The sequence below is a fragment of the Narcine bancroftii genome, chromosome 3 (assembly GCF_036971445.1).
Source record: "Narcine bancroftii isolate sNarBan1 chromosome 3, sNarBan1.hap1, whole genome shotgun sequence".
NCBI classification, from domain to species: Eukaryota; Metazoa; Chordata; class Chondrichthyes; order Torpediniformes; family Narcinidae; genus Narcine; species Narcine bancroftii.
In genome coordinates, this window is record NC_091471.1 from 282655606 (window position 1) to 282679297 (window position 23692).

Genomic DNA, 23692 nt, shown 5'->3' on the forward strand with positions numbered 1-23692 from the left:
CTCGCACACCTCGAACACCCATCCCCTCCATCACCCACTGCATCTCCGAACTCCATCACCATCCCCTCATTTCTCCCATCAAACCAAACTACCTTCTCAGCCCCCAAGCACCATTTACTCCACCGGACAGTGCCTATGGTGAATCACAGTTAACATTTCAGTCCAACGGACGCGACCTGACCTGCTGAGTATTTTACAGAATTATTTTGCCTTAATTCAGATTTCATTGATGTTTGAGGGAGCGCATTGTATGCAAACCACCGACTGTTTTACACACATAACTACTGGGCCTTTAAAAATTACCGCATTGGATGTAACTTCCACGAAAGGCACTTAAAAAATGCAAATCTTTCATTGTTAAAGATGTTCCTCCTCGAATACATTCGATTGCAACACCATGTTCTGTAACTGTGCTCTTGCTTTTCCACTTTATACGGCTGTATGAACAATGACTGTTAGAGTTGATTGCTCGTGGAAGAACCATTCTCACTGTACCAGGTGACAAATCTAATTTTGATCCACTCATGCACTCCACTCTTCAAGACCGGCCCACCATGTCAAAGGCTTTACAAAGAATGTGCTGAAATCGCCCTGCTCTCATCAATCCTCCAGGGCATCTCTTTTTTTAAAAAAAACTCCATCGGTCTCTCATGCACAAAGCCAAGCCTTGCCCCTAATGAGTCCTTGCCTTTCCAACTACAAATGGACCCTGTCCCCCACAATATCTCACCAACCATTGGCACCGGCCTGAAGTCCCCTGGTTTGTCCTTGCACCTCTTCTTAAATAAAGGCCCACCACTCACCATCCTCCAGCCTCCTGGTACCTCACCCAATACCTAATGAAGAGACAAACATCTACATTAGAGCCCCAGCAATGTCTCTTCTTGCTTCCCACAACATCCCTTGATACAAGAAAGAGTCAGAGAAACCGGCCCTTCGGCCCCACTGACCATCCATATTTGTCCCACTGCCTGTGTCTGGCCCACATCTCCTCTAAACCCATGTAAACATTGCAATAGTACCCGTCTCAATTACCTGCTCCAGCGGCTTGTCCCATACACCCACCGTCCTGTGTCTCAAGTTCTTGCCAATCTCTCCTCATTCACCTTGATCTTATATCCTCTAGTTACTGATTGCTCCTTCTGGACACAACACTCTCCGTTCACCCGATCTATTCCTCTCTCTCTCGATTGTGTACACGTTTGATCTTGCACTAATCCTACATTAATTTTTTTTAAATCTCTGCATTCTCATCAACTGCCCTCAAATTCACCTGGACATTAGCAGCAATTTACAGTTGGCCACCTCACCTACCATTCGACAAATCCACTCAGTCAAAGGGAGAACCTGCAAACTCCACACAGACAACACCCAAGGTCAGGCCTGACCCCATGTCATCGTGAGGCAGGTGCATCGACTAATTGAGAAGGTCCTTCATAAACCCCGAACGTGGGCTCTGGGATTCAATGGGGGAGAAATGATTTCTGTTAATGGCCGTTCTTTGAATCTCACTCAGAGGCCATCCTCCCTGTGAAGTGAGACTAATTATTTCAAGAAGGATCCAACCCCTGCACACGCAGACGCTATTTATCCACAAAGGGTCCCGACCCAAACCCAACCACTTCTACCCACGGATGCTCCCTGGCCCAACCCCTCATTGTTTGCACAAGATTCCAGCAGGTATCCCACTATTTTAACATTGTTATGTCCAGTAAAATTTTCTAAAGAATCCAGCTTTTCCAATATTTTAGGTTTTTCCGTAGCCCATTCATTTAATTCTTTTTCTACTTTAAACACTCCGTCTGTAGTTTCATCTGTTTTTTTCTTCCACTTCTCTTTATTTAAAATCCCAAGTAGCCTGGTCACTGCTTTTAAAATATGATCAAGTTTCTTGTTAGTATTATCTTTCAATAAAAGTACTCTCATTATATCTTCATTCGTACATTTTCCTTTAGTTTGTACTTTAACTTTTTTTTTTAAACTTGACTCACTGGTTTAACATTTACCAGTTCATCCTCCTGCACCTTGACAGTCATTTTGGGAGGGAGCTCCTTCTTGTTTCTTCCCGTTCTCCTTCATTGTGCGCATGCCCAGCCTCTTCTCATCTCCTTCCACAACGTGGCTTGGTTCCAAAGCCAAAGATGTTCCATTGTTTCCTCCTAGATGGCGGGTTGACTGCATGGGAGGCAGAACAAACCACAATCCCCAGTTTCTTACTGTAAGTAGGCCCTTTTTCCATTAGAAAAACTGCTTCTCATTGGGAGTTTAAAGTCGTTGGCAGATGCTGATCCTTTTTCGGCATCTTCACGATAAAGGTATATTCTTCCTTTTCTTCCTGTTTGAATTACTGTAAATTATTTTCCCTTTATTTTATAACATGTGGAGCTTCAGGAGGCCGCCCCTTTCCTCCAAATCGCTCCTGGCTATTTTCCTTTGTCTAAAAATTCTTCCTACCCCCAATCCCAGGGATTTGCCTTGTTTTGATCAGAGATGGTTATGAGGGAGGAAGTGGGGTGGTGGGGTGTACTAGTCATGCAGCGTAAAGGGCGCAGGATCCAATGAATAGGAAAGGGACCATTGACCACAGTGACAGCCTTGAACAAAGCAAGGTACCTGTGCTGCCATGGCACAGCGCCTGTAGCAATGTGGGGAAATTAGTGCCCATGGGATGACTATCAGACACGTGGGGTGGATTTAATATTTGTTCAACGATGCAGCTATTATGAGAACGGCCAATGACTGAACCCCAACTCATAGCCATCTCCCCATCCTGGTGCCAGTGTCCAATGTACATCAATACATATCGTTCCTCATCCAACAACAAGCCCAACTTAAATACATTTTCCCCCAGTGACCTCCATGCAAGCAACTACCATATCTAACAATGGCTTTGATTCACACCTTTCCCACCTCAGACAGGCCGGCATCTTCAGGGATTGGTAGATGCAGGATAAGTGAATTTCCCAGTTGCTTGCGATTATGTAAATGGAGAACTAATGGCGAGGCGTGCCAATTTTAAACTTTTTTAAAAAAAACCTCATTTATCTCCCGCAATTTTTTTTTGCCAGTTGCTTGAGTTTCTCGACAATTTTACTCGACATGTAATCATTCTGCAGGAATCAGTGCAGTCCAGCTGCTTGGCGGGATTTCAACAGGGTAGCAATGATTGGGATTCACAGGCAGGTTCAATGGGAGACGAGATTATTTATTCACTGCGTGCAGACGAGGCAAGCCTTTATCCTCCATCTCCAACTGCCATGCTGCAAAGAATCATCGAAGACACTGCCAACCAGCAGACAGGATCTCTGACCCACGACCATCAGGATGGAGGTACAGGAGCATCAAAATCAGAACTGCCAGGGTGGGAATTAGCTTCTTCCCACACGCTGTGAGATTGATGAATGGTATCCTGTAACTGTAAATCATCCCAAAATATTTATACATAGAACATTGCAGTACAGAAAACAGGCCATTCAACCCTTCCAGTCTGTGCTGACCCATAAAACTAGCTAGCGCCACTAACCTGCTCCCATTCCATAACCCTCCAGACCTCTCCTAACCATTTATTTTTTTAAAACTCAAGATTGAATTTGCATTCACTACATCAGAGGGTAGCTCATTCCACACTCCTACCACTCTCCGAGTGAAAATCTTTCCCCTAATGTTCCCCTTGTACCTCTCTCCTTTCAGCCTAAAGCTACGATCTCTCGTCTTTATGTCCCCCAATCTAAGTGGTAACATCCTACTCACATCTACACTGTCTATACCCCTCATAATCTTATAAACCTCTGTCAAGTCTCTCCTCATTCTTCTTCATTCCAAGGAGTATAGTCTGAACCTGTTTAATCTTTCTAGGTAACTCAACTCCTGAAGACCCGGCAACATCTTAGTAAATCTTCTCTGCACTCTTTCAATCTTATTGATATCCTTCCTGCTGCTGGGCGACCAGAACTGCACACAATGTTCTAAATGTGACCTCACCAATGACTTGAATAACTTCAACATAACATCCCAACTTCTACACAATACTTGGATTTATAAAGGCTAAGATGCCAAAAGCTTTCTTTACAACCCTGTCCACGTGCGCCGCCACCTTAAGGGAACAATGTATCCGTATCCCCAGATCTCTCTGCTCATCCACATTCCTCAATTGCCGACCATTCACGGTGTTCGTCTGACCCTGATTCACTCTTCCAAAGTGCCGCACCTCACACTTATCTGCATTAAACTCCATCAGCCATTTACTGGCCCAATTTCCCAAGTGGTCCAGATTCCTCTGCAAGCTTTGAAAATCTTCCTCACAGTCCACTACACCTCCTACCTTTGTGTCATCTTTGTTGATCCAATTCACCACGTTATCATCTAGGTCATTTATATATAGCAAACAATAACGGTCCCAACACCGATTCCCGAGACACATCACTCGACACAGACCTCCAGTCTGAGGAGCAACCATCCAACACCTCTCTGTTTTCTTCCATCAAGCCAATTTCGAATCCAGTTTGCAACCTTTCTATGTTTACCTAGTGTTCTAACATTCTGAACCAACCATTCATGTGAAACCTTGTCAAGGGCCTTACTAAGTCCATGTAAACAACACCCACAGCCTTTCCCTCATCAACCTTCTTGGTAACTTCCTCAAATAACTCAACAAGATTTGTTAAACACGACCTACTACACACAAATCCATACTGACTGTCCTTAATCAGCTGATGGTCCAAATATCTATATTTCCTATCTCTCAGAAATCCTTCAAATAATTTGCAAACTACTGACATCAGACTCACTGGCCGACAATTGCCTGGTTTACTTTTGGAGCTCTTAAACAGCGGGACGACATGAGCCACCCTCCAGCCCTCTGGCACCTCCCCTGTACTTAGTTTAAATTAAATCTCATGTGCTTATTCTGTTCTGTGTACACATGGTCCAAAAGAAGTACTGTTTCATTTGGTTGTATATGTACTGTCAGATGATAATAAACTTGAACTTGGTTCATTGGGCGTCCCCACAGTGATGGTTGTTAGGTCACGTGTGGGCTACATTTGATGTTAGACTTCTTTACCTTAATGACATTCAGAAATCAGATGGATTTTTACTAGGTTCTAGATGCCCCCATTTTGTGGGAGAGTTGTGGAATCTGTGTGTAAATAAAGACCAGTGTTTGTTCATTACACGTGTCCAGCCTTGATTCTCTTTGAACCCGTCGAACCTACTCTTGAACACAACACTAGTCTTTTCGTTCAAATTTTTTGAAATATTTGAATATGACAAAATTCTCCAGCTGTGGTTGTGATCTAGGATTAACAATTCATTGACAATCACAAACCGATTGAACCACAAGGTGGTCATTTAGGTATTGTGCGATTCAGGACGGGAAGGAAAGAACTCAAGCATGTATTGGAGTTCTGCTAATGTCCATCGAGCGGAAACACAGACTAAGTCATCGGATCCTACCACACGAAACAGGCCCTTGAGCCCATCACACCTGCTCTGGTCATCCGCTCCCCAATTTCGTTCTTCCCCACCCCAGATTCTGCAACTTGCAGAGCCAAATAATCTTCCACCCAGATCTCAGAGAGAACGTGCAAATTCCACACACGTAGCACTCGAGGTCAGGATTGAATAGGCCTCTCCGTAGCAAGGGGGAGGCAGTCGCACTGCTCTCTGAGCCAAGATGCCATCAGGTGTGCCGCTGTACAGAAACCTGAGCATCTCCACAGAACCCGTGGCCTCAGATCTTCCACAGCCAATTATTTTTCAAACACTGCTGATGGCATTGTGGAGAAAATCATGGCCACTGAATGGGGCACAGCAAAGCCCCCATTAACAGCACTGAATCATACAGTGTTAGTATCGTGGATAAATGAGGAGGAGGAGATCCATCCCTAATTAACTTGGGTAGCACAATGTCACAGGAAACTCCCCACTCTGAACATGTTCTTTCAGAGAAAAACGAGCTCAAGAGCACCACAGTTTATCTTGAGCCATCAACAAGACATGATGAACATGGAATGACTTCAGATGCTCCAGACAACCAGGCATTGCCCTCACCAATTCTATGTCAAAACATTCTGAATCACCTCACCCAATCAACCACCTTGTGGTTCAGTCAGATTGCGATTAAATGACTGAATTATTGATCGGAAAACAACAAGTTTAAGGAATGTTCAGTCTCCTCTCGTTGACTCCGCCTACAGCTCCACCTGGACTGAGAAAGCTACCACCATTAAAGAATCTGTCCCACCCCAGTCACGCACTCTTCTCCTGCCTCTGACAGACAGATGGTACACAAGCTCAAATCCTTCAGATTCACAGAGAGTTGCCTTCTGTCTATTACTGCGTAATTAGATTGATCTCTCACTGGCACTAGTTTAACGGTATTTTTTCCCCATGCCCCGTACTCTGATTGTACACTTTTTTTCTGGACCCATTACTCTGCTTTTGCACTGTTCCCTGTGCTCCATCCTCTCCTTTCGCACTGTTCTCCATGCCCCCCCCACCCTCTCCTTTCGTACGTTTCCCCGTACCATCCACTCGGTGCTTGTACTTTTCTCTATTTATCTTGTAACACTACTCTCCGAATGTTTATCTTGTTTGTTAATATTACACTCCTTGCTGTTGACTTTCCCGGATAGCACAATAAATAAAGCTTTTTTGTGTATCTCAATATATGTGGCCGTTAAAAAAAAAGAATCAACTCTCCTGCACCATTCCTGGTGCTCCCAAAGTAACCTCCTCCTTCGAGCACCAGGTAGCTGGCTGCTAGTCCTCTGGGACATGCAATACCTTAGCCATTAGCTTTGCAATTCCTCGTCCTCTGTAGGCATCAGGGACCTCCGTATGCTGTAGGTCAATGGTTTTCTTCCCCACATACTCGTACAACAGCACTGCACGCTCATGTGAATCTGGCAAGGAACAACAGTGGAAAAGGTCACCATTGCAAGTAGGTTGATGCCCTGCAAGCCCAAAATGACGGTGGTTCAGTTCCACCATTAGCAGTTACTCCCAATGCCAGGGGGACTCATTTCTTTCATGTTGTGCAGGCAAGGCCCCAAATTTGGAGATGCAACAGTATGATACAAGAATCTAGTCATATACAATGCACAGGTGCGCAAAATTGCACCAGCAGTGCAATAAATGAAATGGCCATCGTGTCATGAGACAGACAAAGACAATAAGTATAAAAGGATAGATAAAAATTCACTTTTGCAGTTAATGTGGAAACATAAAGTGGTTAGTCAATAGTGAGGACTCATCTTCTGGTGGTCCCAGAGTAGTTTATGGTTGAGGTAGTTTGGGGAGATTTAAGTGCCTGATAATTAAATTTACTTATCTTACATGTGTAATAGCCTCGATGCAATGGATTTATTACCTATTTATTTTCTTTGCTGACAAAACTTAATAAAGATAACCTTAAAGGAATGATGTAAACAGGCCCTTTTGACCCACGAGCCCCTGCCGCCCATTAACCCACAATCCTGGTACTTTTCGAATGGGGGGAGGAATCCGGAGCCTTCAAGGGAACCCACGCAGACATGGAGAGAGCGTACACACACCTTACAGACAGCGCCGGGTTCGAACCCTGGTCTCTGGCGCTCTAACGGTGTCACGTTAACCTCCAAGCTAATCGTGCCACCCTTGTTGATGAAAAAAAATTTCTTGAACCTAGTGTATTGATCTTTCAGGCCCCTGTACCTTCATCCCGAAGGCAACGATTACCCTAGAGTGATGGGGGCCCTTTGTAATGTTGCCTGCCTTCTTGAGATAGCTTCAAATGGACGGCAGGTCAGTGCCAGTGATGGACTTGGCCAGTCCATTGTGCATTATAAACTTTATGAACCGTGGGTGCTTTAGGCTATGCCTTTTCTACTTGCCCTACCTCCAACGTTGGGATGAGAAGACATTGATCCATCTGTACTTACAATAACCACACCAGCAGTGCGAGTATAAGACAGCTTTAATAAATTAATATGTACACTAAGAGGTCTTGTCTCTCTGCAAGACGAACTTGGAAGGCTAGACTGTAGCTCTTGTCTGCTTTATATACAAGGTCACCGAGATGATCCCTGGTGACCTAGTGGTGTCATTACATATCACCACACCATCTTCCTACAACTGCAGTGTTGCAAAAGGCGCGACCACAGCGCAGGATGTGGAGACCGTGAGTACCAGTAAAATGTACAAAGCCTTGGATAAGGTATCTTTCAAAACTGCTGAATGCACTAAATCTCGTAGCATTCCCATAGTTGTCCAGTCATTCGGCATGGAGACAGGCTCTTCAGCCAACCCGCAGCACTTAGCCCCACTAATTTCAATTCATTTTCCCCACATTTCCATCGACTTTCTCCAGATTCTACACTCCATCTGGCTGTACATATGCAACCTCCAGTGTTTCTCTGGACCATGGTGCATGCACATACACCCAACAAATAACAATCACATACAAACGTTATGCTCTAATGTAAAATATAGAAATAGCTTGGACCTGTTCATCAATCTCACAGAGGATGGGAAGAAGCCGTTCCCTAGCCCAGCAGATGATGTGGATGCTCTTGATGGTAGCGGGATGAAGATCTTGTGTTCTGGATGGAAAGGGTCCTTGATCGTTCTTGGAATACTGTTTAAGCAGCTCCCCCCCCACCCCCCCACCGGTGAACTCGTCAAAAAAAAAATGTCGCCTTACAGCGGCAACTCTTTGCGTGCAGATCTGAAGGGAATGATCACATCTTCCCATTCAGAACTAATACAAGCCAAACCCACAGCCACAGAAAACAACTTACCTGTAAATAATGCTAGAGGGGAGCTCATCCAGCAAGGGGGGTGGTGGGGGGGACGCATCAAGCGTCACTAGATGCTGCGGACACTTGGCACACTCTAATGACATGGCCAGGGGAAGGTGGAGAGTCGCTCGCGTGTCAAGTCAGACCCTAGTGACACACGGGAGGGAAGGGAGCTGGTCTGACGGCGAGTGATGGCCGCGACTGTATGGGAGGGTCACAGCACCTCATTTGAGGGGGAAATGCCCATGGATGCCCCCCACCCCTTGGCGCCGGCCATGCACATGGACAATTTAAAGATCATGCAGCCGACCACAGGCCTTTTAAAGAAGACCCTACCATGTGTATGCAGAGAGATCTATAGGTCAAGCTAAGACATTGAACCCTGAACTCTCCAATCCCTACCATCCTCCTGGCCAATAAACAATTCTTAGGTAATAAACTCAATGAACTCAGAGCCAGATTACAGCAGCAGAGAAACATTGGGGATAACTATCGGATGTATTTCACTGAGACATGACTGAACAAGGGCATTCCAGACTCAGTGCTACCGCCCTCCACAATGCGTGCAAAACCAGGGGAGGTGGGTTTACATCATCATCAATTCATCATGGTGCACAAACGTGACTATTAAATCCCAGTCCTGCTCCCCTGACCCGGAACATGTCACCCATTCTTCCTGCTGAGGGAGTTCACTGCCAACATCCTGGTCGCAGCGTACATTCCATCCCAGGCGAGCATCACATGAGCACTGGAGGGGCTAAGCACTGATGAGCAGCCATGAGTCAACACATCCTGATGCTTTCCCAATCATGCGGGAGACTTCAATCAGGCCAACCTGAAGAAGTCTCTAACAAACTGCCAACAGTTCATCACCAGAAAGACCAGAGGAGCCAACACACTTGACCACGGCTCCACCACTATGAAGAATGCTTACTGACCCATCCCATGACTGCCCTTCAGCAAGTCTGATCACTTGGCTGTACCTCCACCCCTGGAGTACAAGCAGAGAGAGAGGACCACAGCATCAGTGGTCAAATATGGTTGAGGGAGGCGGAGGAGTGTCTGCAGGACTGCTTTGAATCAGTGGATTGGAACGTATTCAAGGACTCATCCTCAGGCCTGTCACCAGCTTCATCAAGACCTTCGTGGATGAGTGTGCCCAAGTGTGCATACTGTGAGTACCCCAACCAGAAGCTGTGGATGAATCAGGTTCACAACTTGCTGAAGGCAAAATCAAGGGTGTTTAAGGCTGGTGATCCAGATCTCGACAGGGAGTCCAGGTATGACCTCTGGAAGACCACCTCAGTGAAAATAAAGCAATTCTGAGGGAAACTAGGGACAGAGTCAGATATTCACCGTCTATGGCAGGGCTTGCAGGCCATTACATCCTACAAGATGAGGCCAAAAACCATAAATAGCCATGATGCTTCACTACCCGACGAGCTCAACACCATTTATGCTCACTTTGAGAAGGAGAACTCAGCAGTGCCCACGAGAATCCCTGCAGAGGCTGAAGGTCCTGTGATATCCATCTCTGAGTCCGATGTTAGAACGTCATTCGTGTGAGTCCGATGTTAGAACGTCATTCGTGAGGGCGAACTCTCGCAAAGCGTCCGGCCCTGATGGTGTACCTGGCAGGAGCCTGATAATCTGTTCCAACTAATTTGCCGCAGTCTTCAAGGACATTTTCAACCTCTCGGTGCTGCCGTCGGAGTTCCCACCTGCTTCAAAAGGGCATCTATCATCCTGGTGCCCAAAAAAAGCCGAGTGAGCTGCCTCAATGACTATCGCCCATAGCGCTCACACCTACTGTGGTGAAATGGTTTGAGAGGTTGGTCGTGGCCAGAATTAACACGTAGAGGTCTGGACCCACTGCCATTTTCCTACCATCACAATTGCTCCACAGCTTTCCACTCAGCTCTGGATCACCAAGACAACAGCCATAGATGTATCCAGCTGTTCTTCATCGACGACAGCTCAGCCTTCAACACCATTACTCCCTTGGTGCTGGTCACCAAACTTCAAAGCTTGACCTCTGCACCCACCTCTGCAACTGGATCCTTGACTTTCTCATCAAACGATCACAGTCAGTACGAATGAGACACAACGTCTCCTCCTCACTGATGATCAACACAAGCACTCCTCAAGGATGCGTGCTTAGCCCACTGCTCTACTCTCTCTACACCCATGACTGTGAGGCTAGACACAATTCAAATGCTGTCTACAAGTTTGTCAATGACACCACGGTTATCGGCAGAATCACAGACAGCAATAAAGAAGTGTATGGGAGGGAGATAGATCAGCTCGTTGGGTGGTGTCACCACAACCTTGCACTCAATATCAGCAAAACCGATGAGCTGATTGTGCACGTCAGGAGGGGGAGATTCAGGAAAAATTGAACCAGTCCTCATCGAGGGGTCAGTAATTGAGAAGGTCAAGAACTTCAAATTTCAACCATGTTGTGGCCTGGTTGTAGTGAAGTAGAAATTCTTATTAGGAGAGGAATTGTTAAGAAGTTTACTTCTACAATGTATTCTTCATTACAAGTAGGAATGTGGAGTTCATAAATCTAGATTTGAATATTTCATTTGACAAGCAAAGATGGGAAGATTTTTGCAGAGATTGTAATTAATGCTATTAATGTAGGTAGAGTTTATTTCAGTATAATTTTCTACATCAGTTATATCTTACACCACAAAAATGGAATGAATTGAAATCAGGTGGGGGGAAAAATGTAGGAACTTTTTTTTTATATTCAACTTGGTCTTGTTCCAAGGGAAATCCTTTTTGGATGGGTTTAGAGAACTTTTTGGAACAAGTTACAGGTGTTGTACTTCTGCAAAATCCAGATTTATTTTTACTGGGAAATATTGAAGGAACAAGACCAAAATTAAATCTGTCAATATATCAATTGGAATTTGTTAAAGTTGCATTAGGGTGGCAAGGAAATGTATTGCAGTTACTTGGAAATCAGATACACATTTGGGTACGGCAAGATGGAACGCAGAAATTCAAAGCTGTATTCCTTTGAGGAAAAAAGTGACATATAATTTTACAAATGTGGTGCCCACATACTCACCATGGGTTTAAATTTGTAATGTTTTGCTTCCTGTGACTCTGGACCTGTGAAAATCTCTGAATTGTATTAAAGAACCCTGTTTAGACGACATCCCTCTGTGCAATCCTAAGTTTCTTTATCTTTTACATAACTCTATTGTATCTTTTATGTTAATTATTTTAAGGGTGGGTTTTTTTTGGGAGGGGGTGTTATGGGGGAAATATACCATCATGTATGTAGTTTTTAGCTGGCTTTCTATTTTACAATTTGCATTATTAATCTTTGGCTACTGCATGGATTGAGAAAATCTTTAAAAATTTTTTAAAACCCTTCAAATTCCTGGGTGACAACATCACTGAGGATCTGTCCTGGGGCCTCCATGAGGTAATCATGATGAAGGCTCGCCAGTGGCTGGACATCATTAGGAGTTTAAGGAAATTTGGTAGGTTACTGCAGGTGTACCGTGGAGAGTATTCTGACTGGTCATATCACTGCCTGGTGCAGAGGTGCCTATGCACAGGGCAGGAAAAAAAAACGACAGAGTTGTCACCTTGGCCAATGACATCACAGTCACCAGTCTTTGCTCCATCAAGCACATCTACGGGAGGGATGGGGGTGGGGGGGTGCCTTAAGAAAGCAGCCTCTATCCTCAAGGACCCCCACCGCCCAGGCCCTGCCCTCTTCACGCTGCTACCATCGGGAAGGAGGTACAGGAGCCTGAGAACGAACATCCAGTGGTGTAAAATCGGCTTCTTCACCTCTGCCATCAGATTTCTGAATGGAGAATGAACCACAGACACTATCTCACTTTCACCTATTTCCTTGCATTCCTTTTATTTTTGTAACGTAATTTATAGCAATATTACCACTGTGACACTGTCGCAAAATAATGAATTTCGTGACATGGTGTTCATGACAATAAATTTGGATTCTGGAATAGAGGAAACCGAGATCTTCCCTGCCGTTTTGATGACCCTCTATATTGATTTCCTGTCCGATGCTTTGAAGCTACCAGAATAGAACACTCTCAATTGTGCTCCTGTAGTCATGCTTTACAACCTCCCTGGGAAGTGCAGGCCCTGCTGCGCCTTCCTGATGAATGGGATGGTGTTGTGGGATGACCCTTTAGGGTCCAATTGGCATAGCAATCCACTCCCCTTCATGATGCAAGAGAAGACCACTGCTCCTGGTGGGAGCCCATACAGCGAGAGCATGAAAACTCCACACAGGCAGCATGGGAGATCAGGAATGAAGCAGCATTGCTTGCACTGTGCGGTGGCTGCTCCAAGTAGTCCCCTTAGTCTGGCCGCTGTGGAAGCAAAGGAAACATTAATGAACATCCGCTCAATTAAGGACCAGGTAGTGAGGTGGTGTTTCTGTCGACTCTGATGGATGGATGTTGCAGGCTTGGACAAATTCCTGACATAGAGGCCAGGCCCGAGACGTTGGTTAGCTGCGACTTCCTATGGTTGACCCTGATACACTACAAATCATAGTCAGATTTTAACCAGGCCTGTCTGAAGAAAGAGCTGCCCAATTATCACCAGCACGTAACTTGCTGCACCAGGGTTCCCAGCACACTCGATCACTGCTGCGCTAAGATAAGGAGGGCCTGAGACTGCCATTTGGCAAGTCAGATTACCTGGCGATGATCTTTCTGCCTTCATGCAGACGTCGGCTAAAAAGAGAGGCTTCGGAGATCAGGACAGCCAGAAGGTGGTCGCAGGAGGCTGACAAATGGTTAAAGGACTCCACGGAGGATCTAAGTGATTACACCAGGGTAGCTGCGGATGAGTGTGCCCCCACCAAATCGTTCAGGGCTTAACCGAACCAGAAGCCCTGGATGAACAATGAAATCCGGAACCTGCTGAGAGCCAGATCACAGGCATTTGAGTCCGGAGACTCCGATCACTAGAGAAGGAGCAGGTGCTACCTTGGAAAGCCATCTCCCCAGCAAAGCCAAGATTCCAGATGAAAATAATAAGGATACCAGACAGTTGTGCCAGGGCCTAAATGACATAACTTGCTACAAAGCCAAATCCATCTCAATAGGAGACAGCAAAGCAGAGATGAACCCAATGCCTTCCATGCCTAATTTGATGACCAGAACCAAAGGAGAACCACTGCACACTCCCACATCCCCTGATCAGTGTCCAAAGATAACATGGGCTGCCTTCAGGAGAGTAAATCCAAGGAAAGCTTCTAGTCCGGACGGAGTGCTCGGGTGAGTATTAAAACCCTGTGCTGACCAACTTGCCAATGTATTCACAGACACCTTCAACAGCTCACTCTACAAGGTGTGATACCCACTGGTTTCAAACAGGACTTGGTGCTGAAGAAGTCTGTGGTAACCTGCTCAAATGACTACTGACCAGTGGCACTCACATCCATAGTGATTAAATGTTTTAAGAGGCTGGTGTTGAAGCATATCAGCTCCTGTCTGAGCGGCATCATGGACCCGTTCCAATTGGCCTACCTCAGCAACAGGCTGATGGCAGACACCATCTCACTGGCTCTGAAAAAAAAACCTGGAACTCCTAGACAGCAAGGATGCATACATGCTCTTTAACGACCATCATCAAAACTGAACAGAAAACTCCAAGACTTGGGCCTCAATACCCAGCCCACTTGTAATTGGATCATAGATTTCCTCACTCCAAACCCCAATCAGTGAGGATTGGTAAGAATATCTCCTCCACAATCTCCATCAGTACTGGAGCACCACAGGGCTGCACAATTAGCCTCTCATCTACACCCGTGACTGTGTGGCTCAGTACGACAACTAACACCATCTGCAAATTTGCTGAGAATATCACAGACACGGGTTGTATAAAATGGGATGATGAGTCACAAAACTTGGCTGAATGGTGCATCAACAACAACCTCGCATTCAATGTCACCAAAACCAAAGAGCTGATTGTGGACTTGAAGAAGGGAAAAACCAAAGGTGTATGATCCAGGAGATCGGCAGTGGAAAAGGTGAAAAGGGAGTCATTATCTCGGAGGACCTTTCCAGGACCCAACACACTAATGTCATCGTGAAGAAACCACATCAGTGTCTCTTCTTCCTCAGGCATTTGTGAAGGTTTGGTAGGTTTCTATAGATGTGTAGTGGAAAATGTGCTAACCAGCCTGGTATGGAAACCCCAAGCCCAGCAAAAGGAAGTGGACTCAAGAGGGTTATGGGCGTGAGGTAGCAAAAAAAATTAGATTGTGGAGTAGGTTGATACACTGTACGTAGATAATGGGCTGAAGGGACTGTACTGTGCTGAAAGGTATGCTGCCCTGTGTCTGTACAGGGGAGTTGATGGGGCAGTACCTGAGAACAGCTCCAGGGAAACAAGTGGAAGAATAGGATTGCTCCTTCTTAATAAAGAACGGCAGATGGGTCTCACCAGGGCTTTATACAATTAGAACAATACTTCACTGCTCCTGCAGTCAAGGCCAGCAGACCGTTTTCCCAAAGGAAAATGATTCAGATCCCTCCCTCCATCCAAAATAGTTTTAGCTATGAGAATGAATGGAAGCAAAACTGTTGGCAAGTGTAAAGGACGTTAACAATGGGAGTGACTGAGAAAGAACAACGATAGAGTCAGTTTATTTAGCACCCTTCCTAGCCGGAGACTTCACAAAAGATGTTTTTGATTACTTCAGTAACGCACTGGTGATTACAGTGATTTCAGGAGTGGTGTCACGAAGGATGGTGTCACGAAGGATAGTGTCACTAGGGATGGTGCCACCCAGTGCCGTAACTCATGGTGTTCCACTTCCCCCCACCCCCCTTCCAATGGATTGAGTGTACCGAGCATAGAAAAAACAGGTGTGTGTTTCTTGTATGTCCGTGGTAGCAGTGACAGCACTGAGCTGGGTTGAGGTGGGGGGCGGGTGGGATAGAGCACACATGGGACTCTGACCAGAGCACATTAGAAGGTTCAAAAAGTAAATTAGCATCGAGTTTTAGCCTTGTAGGTGTATTGATACATGTTAGCTGGGCTAACGAAAAATTTTGTTGATCTTATAACTAACTACAGGTACATGATCCTTCATCTGGACATCTAAAATCCGAAAAGCTCCAAAATCTGGCAAGTGGGGAGAGAGACAGCAGCATGAGTTGGGGGAGGCGGCCGAGGGACCGGCGGTCGGGGGAGGCGGCCGAGGGACCGGCGGTCGGGGGAGGCGGCCGAGGGACCGGCGGTCGGGGGAGGCGGCCGAGGGACCGGCGGTCGGGGGAGGCGGCCGAGGGACCGGCGGTCGGGGGAGGCGGCCGAGGGACCGGCGGTCGGGGGAGGCGGCCGAGGGACCGGCGGTCGGGGGAGGCGGCCGAGGGACCGGCGGTCGGGGGAGGCGGCCGAGGGACCGGCGGTCGGGGGAGGCGGCCGAGGGACCGGCGGTCGGGGGAGGCGGCCGAGGGACCGGCGGTCGGGGGAGGCGGCCGAGGGACCGGCGGTCGGGGGAGGCGGCCGAGGGACCGGCGGTCGGGGGAGGCGGCCGAGGGACCGGCGGTCGGGGGAGGCGGCCGAGGGACCGGCGGTCGGGGGAGGCGGCCGAGGGACCGGCGGTCGGGGGAGGCGGCCGAGGGACCGGCGGTCGGGGGAGGCGGCCGAGGGACCGGCGGTCGGGGGAGGCGGCCGAGGGACCGGCGGTCGGGGGAGGCGGCCGAGGGACCGGCGGTCGGGGGAGGCGGCCGAGGGACCGGCGGTCGGGGGAGGCGGCCGAGGGACCGGCGGTCGGGGGAGGCGGCCGAGGGACCGGCGGTCGGGGGAGGCGGCCGAGGGACCGGCGGTCGGGGGAGGCGGCCGAGGGACCGGCGGTCGGGGGAGGCGGCCGAGGGACCGGCGGTCGGGGGAGGCGGCCGAGGGACCGGCGGTCGGGGGAGGCGGCCGAGGGACCGGCGGTCGGGGGAGGCGGCCGAGGGACCGGCGGTCGGGGGAGGCGGCCGAGGGACCGGCGGTCGGGGGAGGCGGCCGAGGGACCGGCGGTCGGGGGAGGCGGCCGAGGGACCGGCGGTCGGGGGAGGCGGCCGAGGGACCGGCGGTCGGGGGAGGCGGCCGAGGGACCGGCGGTCGGGGGAGGCGGCCGAGGGACCGGCGGTCGGGGGAGGCGGCCGAGGGACCGGCGGTCGGGGGAGGCGGCCGAGGGACCGGCGGTCGGGGGAGGCGGCCGAGGGACCGGCGGTCGGGGGAGGCGGCCGAGGGACCGGCGGTCGGGGGAGGCGGCCGAGGGACCGGCGGTCGGGGGAGGCGGCCGAGGGACCGGCGGTCGGGGGAGGCGGCCGAGGGACCGGCGGTCGGGGGAGGCGGCCGAGGGACCGGCGGTCGGGGGAGGCGGCCGAGGGACCGGCGGTCGGGGGAGGCGGCCGAGGGACCGGCGGTCGGGGGAGGCGGCCGAGGGACCGGCGGTCGGGGGAGGCGGCCGAGGGACCGGCGGTCGGGGGAGGCGGCCGAGGGACCGGCGGTCGGGGGAGGCGGCCGAGGGACCGGCGGTCGGGGGAGGCGGCCGAGGGACCGGCGGTCGGGGGAGGCGGCCGAGGGACCGGCGGTCGGGGGAGGCGGCCGAGGGACCGGCGGTCGGGGGAGGCGGCCGAGGGACCGGCGGTCGGGGGAGGCGGCCGAGGGACCGGCGGTCGGGGGAGGCGGCCGAGGGACCGGCGGTCGGGGGAGGCGGCCGAGGGACCGGCGGTCGGGGGAGGCGGCCGAGGGACCGGCGGTCGGGGGAGGCGGCCGAGGGACCGGCGGTCGGGGGAGGCGGCCGAGGGACCGGCGGTCGGGGGAGGCGGCCGAGGGACCGGCGGTCGGGGGAGGCGGCCGAGGGACCGGCGGTCGGGGGAGGCGGCCGAGGGACCGGCGGTCGGGGGAGGCGGCCGAGGGACCGGCGGTCGGGGGAGGCGGCCGAGGGACCGGCGGTCGGGGGAGGCGGCCGAGGGACCGGCGGTCGGGGGAGGCGGCCGAGGGACCGGCGGTCGGGGGAGGCGGCCGAGGGACCGGCGGTCGGGGGAGGCGGCCGAGGGACCGGCGGTCGGGCGACTGGAAGGGGTTAGGGGTGGATATGGCAGCACAATTCGGGTGGGCTTTCCTAAATCCGGAAAAATCCAAAATTCGGAACACACAGTCCCCCAAGGGTTCCGGTTAAAGGATCATGTACAGGGATATTTTTATAAAAAGTAATAAATGTCTGCTGAAACATTGCACAAGAATGCTGGGCTTTAGTGCAATACACAAACATGCTGGAGAAACTCAGTGGGTCATTCATAGGAAGTAAAGGGTAACCAATAGTTCTGTCCTGGGCTCTTCGTCGGGTATAAACAAAAACAGGCAGGGGCCTGAATAAAAAAGCAGGGGTGGAGGAGAGGAGAGAAGAAGGGGCAGGGGAAAACCCAAGATCAATGCAAGGATAATGTGGGCATGCTGTTAATGGTCAGCACAGACTCAGGCCATAGGGGGTACAGAATGGCCAGCACACATGTACATTCAGACCAGTGGTTTTCTTTCCACTCACATCCCATTTAAAGTTTTCCCTGTGCCATAGGTTTTCTGTGATTAGTCAAGGATTGCTTAAGGTAGTATGTGAGTGGAAAGAAAAAGGTTGAAAATTTAATTCTACCTTACTGACTCATTATGTGCATGGTTTCATAACTCCAAAGGAAATGGGCCAGTGGCAATTTTTCTCAAGCAAAACATTTCAGGAACAATTGGGACTCGAGTAGTGATTCTCAACCTTCCCTTCCCACTCACATCCCACCTTAAGTAATCCCTATGCCATCAGTGCTCTGTGATTAATAAGGGATTGCTTAAGGTGGGATGAGAGTGGGAAAAAAAAGGTATGAAAAATTACTGATTTAGACCAAACATTCTTGGAAAGGTCTAGCAAAGAATACAGGCCTGAGCTGTCCAGGGCCTATGCTCTGCCTGATGCCAATGCCCATCTAGATCAAGTTTATTATCATCTGCCTATGCACCTATAATCCACTTTTCTCCAGACCATGGTGTCCTCAGGTGCCCAGCAGGGTAAGGATTCCCCCTTCTATTTGATACTGTGTGCTGTGACTTGTTGGTCGGGGAAGGAATCGATGACCACCATTTACAAAGGGGCTGCGCTGGCCTCGTTGGGGATATGTGTCGCTGCCAGATCTCCGCGCCGGTGAGGCAAAAGTCATTGTAAAGGCGAGGCCAGCACGCTGTCCACCACAAGAAGCAGGAGCAGACCACTGGGCCCACCGAGCCTGCTCCGCCATTTCCACAAGATCACAGCTGACCTGGCCGTGGGCTCAGCGGAGGGGTGGGGGCTGGCTTGTGCTTGATGGCAGCATCACCGAGTGCGAGGTGGGACCCCTTGCCTTCACAGCCGACTTGCTGGTCATTCCTTCCTGTGCTCTGCTCCCAGCAGGTTTCCCCTGCCTGTGACAAGCTTGTGGAGAGTTGGTGTGTACTTCGTTTGGGTGTTCAGGGAGGCTCTGAAAGGGTGGCCACAGGCCCTATGAATTGCCAGCCTTTCCACGCCTGAACCGTGGCCACCTCAAGAAGAAACATTGCAGACCACAAAGGCTAGATCAACTGGCACGCAGTCAGGCATCAGCGTTATACCCAATGCACAGAGAGAGAGAGTCCTGGCTACCTTTTTATGGGGCGAGGTGGCTAATTAGGAAGTGGGCAAATAAAGAGTTAACTCGTCGACCCGTGCGGTTATAAATAGCTTAGTCAATAACACGGTTTAACTTTGAACACACACAATGCAAGAACACCCAGCTACAAAGGAAGTCAGGTTCCGAGTGGGGAGCGAGCAGCGTGTGAGAACAGGCGCTTGCCCACTTGGGGGGGGCATCGTTTCCCCCTCCTATCGGGCGAAAACAATGGGTGACGCCAGGGAGGCTCGGTCTGCTCACCGTTCAGCCGCACCTGGAACTGCCTTCTGCGGCGGTCGTGCACCACCCTGATGGGGCAGTCGTTCTCGTCCTGCACCGGGATCGCACTGGGTTCGCCCATCTCGGCTCCGGGCCGCCGCTTCCCCCTCTCTCTTTATGGCTTCATCTTCGCCGATCGCCTCGGGAAACTGACATAAACATTGCGAGAGGAAATCAGCTGTGACACCACGTGGGGGCCCCGGCAGCCAATGGGGCTCCGCTGCGCGCTGTTTCTGCTACATTCCCCGTCGCGCCGGGGCAGCGCTGGCAATCCCCGTGCAGCGCCCACCCCTCCCTCCCCCGGCAGCTGGTGCAGCCCCTCCCGGGGTGGGGGGGGCTCTGCTGCCTGTTCAGGCACCACGTTTAACGTTCGCAGAGGATCCGGGAGCGCGGTTTCGGGAGCGCTTGCACGATCGGATGAACCTGCAGTGAAGCCAAGTGGGGCGTCCGGGTTCTAAACACTTTCTGTGCCAAGAGCAGGTGGGCAAGTTTAAAAGGAGCACTGGACTTGTGAATAAAATGATGGTTAACATCTTTTAGAGCACCTTTTTCTTCCCACTCTGCCATCTGTGATTAGTTTGAAAAGCCACTGTTTTAATCGCCCCTCGTTGACTCGTTATGTGCACCGTTGCCCAACTCCAAAGGGAATGGGCCAATGACCATTCTTCCCCTCAAAGCAAAATATTTCAGAAAGAATTGGGTCTGGAGCAGTGATTCTTCCCTCGGGTGGTGTGGATTCTTGGCAGATTGGGGGTTTTTTTTGTTGTTGCCTGTGATGTCCTGGACTACCTTTTGCAGGGCTTTTCTGCCCGGAGGCACCGGTGTCCCCCATGGCTAGGCCGTGATGCAGCCGGTCAGCACGTTTTCTCCGGGTCTGTGAGAGATTTGCCAAGGTTTCTGATGTCCGACCAAACGGTCGCAAACTCCTGAGGAAGTAGACGCGATGTCTCCATTGTTCACTTCATGCCCAGAGGTGAGTCTATACAATAAAGTCACAAAATAAAGGCGACACAGTTTTTAGCAAAAGAAAAAAATGAAACAGGCCATTTGTCACAGCTTGTATTTCAGTCGACGTGCTTTTTCAAATTCTATTTACCTTGATTTGGAATGTTTTCATCGAGTCAACAGTAACTCCTTGCTTTTTAATGACATCTCAATGTTAAAAAGGCGAATAAAACTGCAAGGTTTCTGCAATAAAATACTTTAGGTAAGTTCTGGCAAATGTTTCTATCAGTGCATTGTGGCAATAACAGGAAATGATGTGGCTTCCAGAGAGAGCCCTCCTGTAACTTCAGGTGCATTTGGGTGGTAAAAAGCCCTTCTGATCTGTTTTGATAACGAGTGTCTCGTTTCACCAAGTGTTGGCCTAGTTTGACTTCAGTCAAGCTGTGTGTGAATTCTGTCCTTTTCATTCGATTGCTCTGGTCTGAAACCTGCTGAACAGTCCCCAGCCAAAGCCTAAACATCTGACAAATTACTTCTGGAACTTGTGTGTGCTCTAACAATAAACCAGGTGGGAAATCACAGAACTGAGTTTAGACATCCAGCACGGTAACAGGCCCATGCTGCCCAATTTACACCCAATTAACCTACACCCTCGGTACGGTTTGAACAGTGGGAGGAAACTGAAGCCCCCGGGGAAAACCCACAGAGACATGGGGAGAACGTACAAACTCCTTACAGATAGCGCAGGATTTGAACCCAGGTCCCGATTGCTGGCACTGTAACAGCATTGACTAACCATGTTGCCCCGTAAGATCTTTGTTCGGTGCAGAGTAATGTTACTTGAAAGCTTCCAATAATTGTGATTGTAGGAATATTGCTTGTCACTCCCTTTTGGTGAGCAATACCTTTAAGCCTTAACAACTTTTGCAGGTGCACCACTGAACCATAGAACACTACAGAACAGAAAGCAGGCCGTTCGGCCTCGCTAGTCTGTGTTGACCATTATTCCGCTAGTCCATTGACGTGCTCCCATTCCATACCCTCCAGTCCTCTCCCATCCATGTATCTATCCAATTTATTCTTAAAACTTAAGATCAAGCCTGCATTCACCACATCAGATGGCAGCTCATTGCACACTCCCACCATTCTCTGAGTGAAGAACTTTCCCCTAATATTCCCCCTAAACCTTTCAGTTTAAAGCTATGACCTCTCGTATTTATCTCCCCTAATCTAAGTGAAAAAAGCCTCTCAAAATACCTATCAAAATCTTGCAAACCTCTATCAAATCTCCCCTCTTTCTCCTTCACTCTCAGGAAAAAAGTCTTAACTTGTTTCCCTGTAACTCAGTTCCTGAAGACTTGGCAACATCCTAGTAAATCTTCTCTGCACTCTTTCAATCTTATTGAAATCCTTTCTGTAGTTAGGTGCCCAGAACTGTACACAATATTCCAAATTTGGCCTCACCAATGTCTTAAACAACTTCCAACATAACATCCCAACTCCTGTACTCAATACTTTGATTTATAAAGGCTAAGATGCCAAAAGCTTTCTTTACAACCCTGTCCACCTGAGACGCCACTTTCAGTAAACAATGTATCTATCTCCAGATCTCTCTGCTCCTCCGAACTCCTCAGTGCCCAACCATTTACTGTGTATGTCCTACCAAAATGCATCACCTCACACTTGTCTGCATTAAACTCCACCTGCCATTTTTTGGTCCATTCTCCCAGTTGGTCCAGATTCCTCTGCAAGCTTTGAAAATCTTCCTCGCTGTCCGCAACACCTTCTGTCTTTGCGTCATCAGCAAACTTGCTGATCCAATTTCCCACATTATCATCCAGATCATTGATATAATGGTCCCAACAGCGATCCCTGAGGCATGTCACTAGTCACAGGCCTCCAGTCAGGTAAGCAACCATCCACTACCACTCTCTGTTTTCTCCCATACAGCCAACTCCCACAATCCAGTTTACAACCTCTCCAAGGATACTTAGTGACTTAAACTTCTGAACCTTCAAATAAGAAAGGTATGTTATAACATATTCAAATTGACTCTGCTCCAAGTCTCAAATCTTTTCCTATTTTCCTCTTCAAGTATGATCTTGATTATATAAATATTGTATTTTGTGATGTCTCATATTTCTCCTTTATTTGATCAAATGTCATGAAAATTGAGCCTCAAACAATCTCAAATTTTCTGTATACATGAATTTTCTGAATGGGATACATGTAGAAAATGGTATAAGAAATTATCAGTTGGCTCAACTGACATTAAGACAAAATCAACTTCTTCCATTTACAATGAATGATTTTTTTATTTGACATTTGATATGAAAAAGCTATCCTTTTACTCTTGATATACTTGTAGAAACTCTTCAGGTTTACCTTCACATTATCTGCCAGAGAAACCTCATGTCTTCTTTGTGCCTTCTTAATTTCCTCCTTGAGTGTTTTCTTGTTTTCCGGTACCGCACGGATGGCAGTCTCTTCAATCTGAGGCGCCTGCAAGCTCACACCAAGACACAAGAGAAACTTGTCCGTGAACTACTCTTTGCAGATGATGCCGCTTTAGTTGCCCATTCAGAGCCAGCTCTTCAGCGCTTGACGTCCTGCTTTGCGGAAACTGCCAAAATGTTTGGCCTGGAAGTCAGCCTGAAGAAAACTGAGGTCCTCCATCAGCCAGCTCCCCACCATGACTACCAGCACCCCCACATCTCCATCGGGCACACAAAACTCAAAACGGTCAACCAGTTTACCTATCTCGGCTGCACCATTTCATCAGATGCAAGGATCGACAATGAGATAGACAACAGACTCGCCAAGGCAAATAGCGCCTTTGGAAGACTACACAAAAGAGTCTGGAAAAACAACCAACTGAAAACCTCACAAAGATAAGCGTATACAGAGCCGTTGTCATACCCACACTCCTGTTCGGCTCCGAATCATGGGTCCTCTACCGGCACCACCTACGGCTCCTAGAACGCTTCCACCAGCGTTGTCTCCGCTCCATCC

General features: G+C 49.2%; 1 protein-coding gene across 4 annotated transcripts in view; it reads right to left on the reverse strand.

Moving 5' to 3' along the window:
• The window catches only part of LOC138758862 (protein NATD1-like), a 28933-nt gene extending 8327 nt beyond the window's left edge, over positions 1-20606 (reverse strand). The window contains exons 1-3 of one of the 4 annotated variants that reach the window (XM_069928365.1): positions 20525-20606; positions 19718-19884; positions 6787-6905 (exon numbers count right to left, since the gene is read on the reverse strand). In XM_069928365.1, coding sequence (XP_069784466.1) covers positions 6787-6905; positions 19718-19817 — 219 coding nt within the window. In that variant the 5' untranslated portion in view covers positions 19818-19884; positions 20525-20606. Of the gene's footprint in view, positions 1-3184; positions 3416-6786; positions 6906-12654; positions 13148-19717; positions 20029-20524 lie in introns of those variants that run through there. The other 3 variants (XM_069928367.1, XM_069928364.1, XM_069928366.1) reach the window with 3 other exon arrangements.
• Between the last annotated feature and the right edge of the window lie 3086 nt (positions 20607-23692).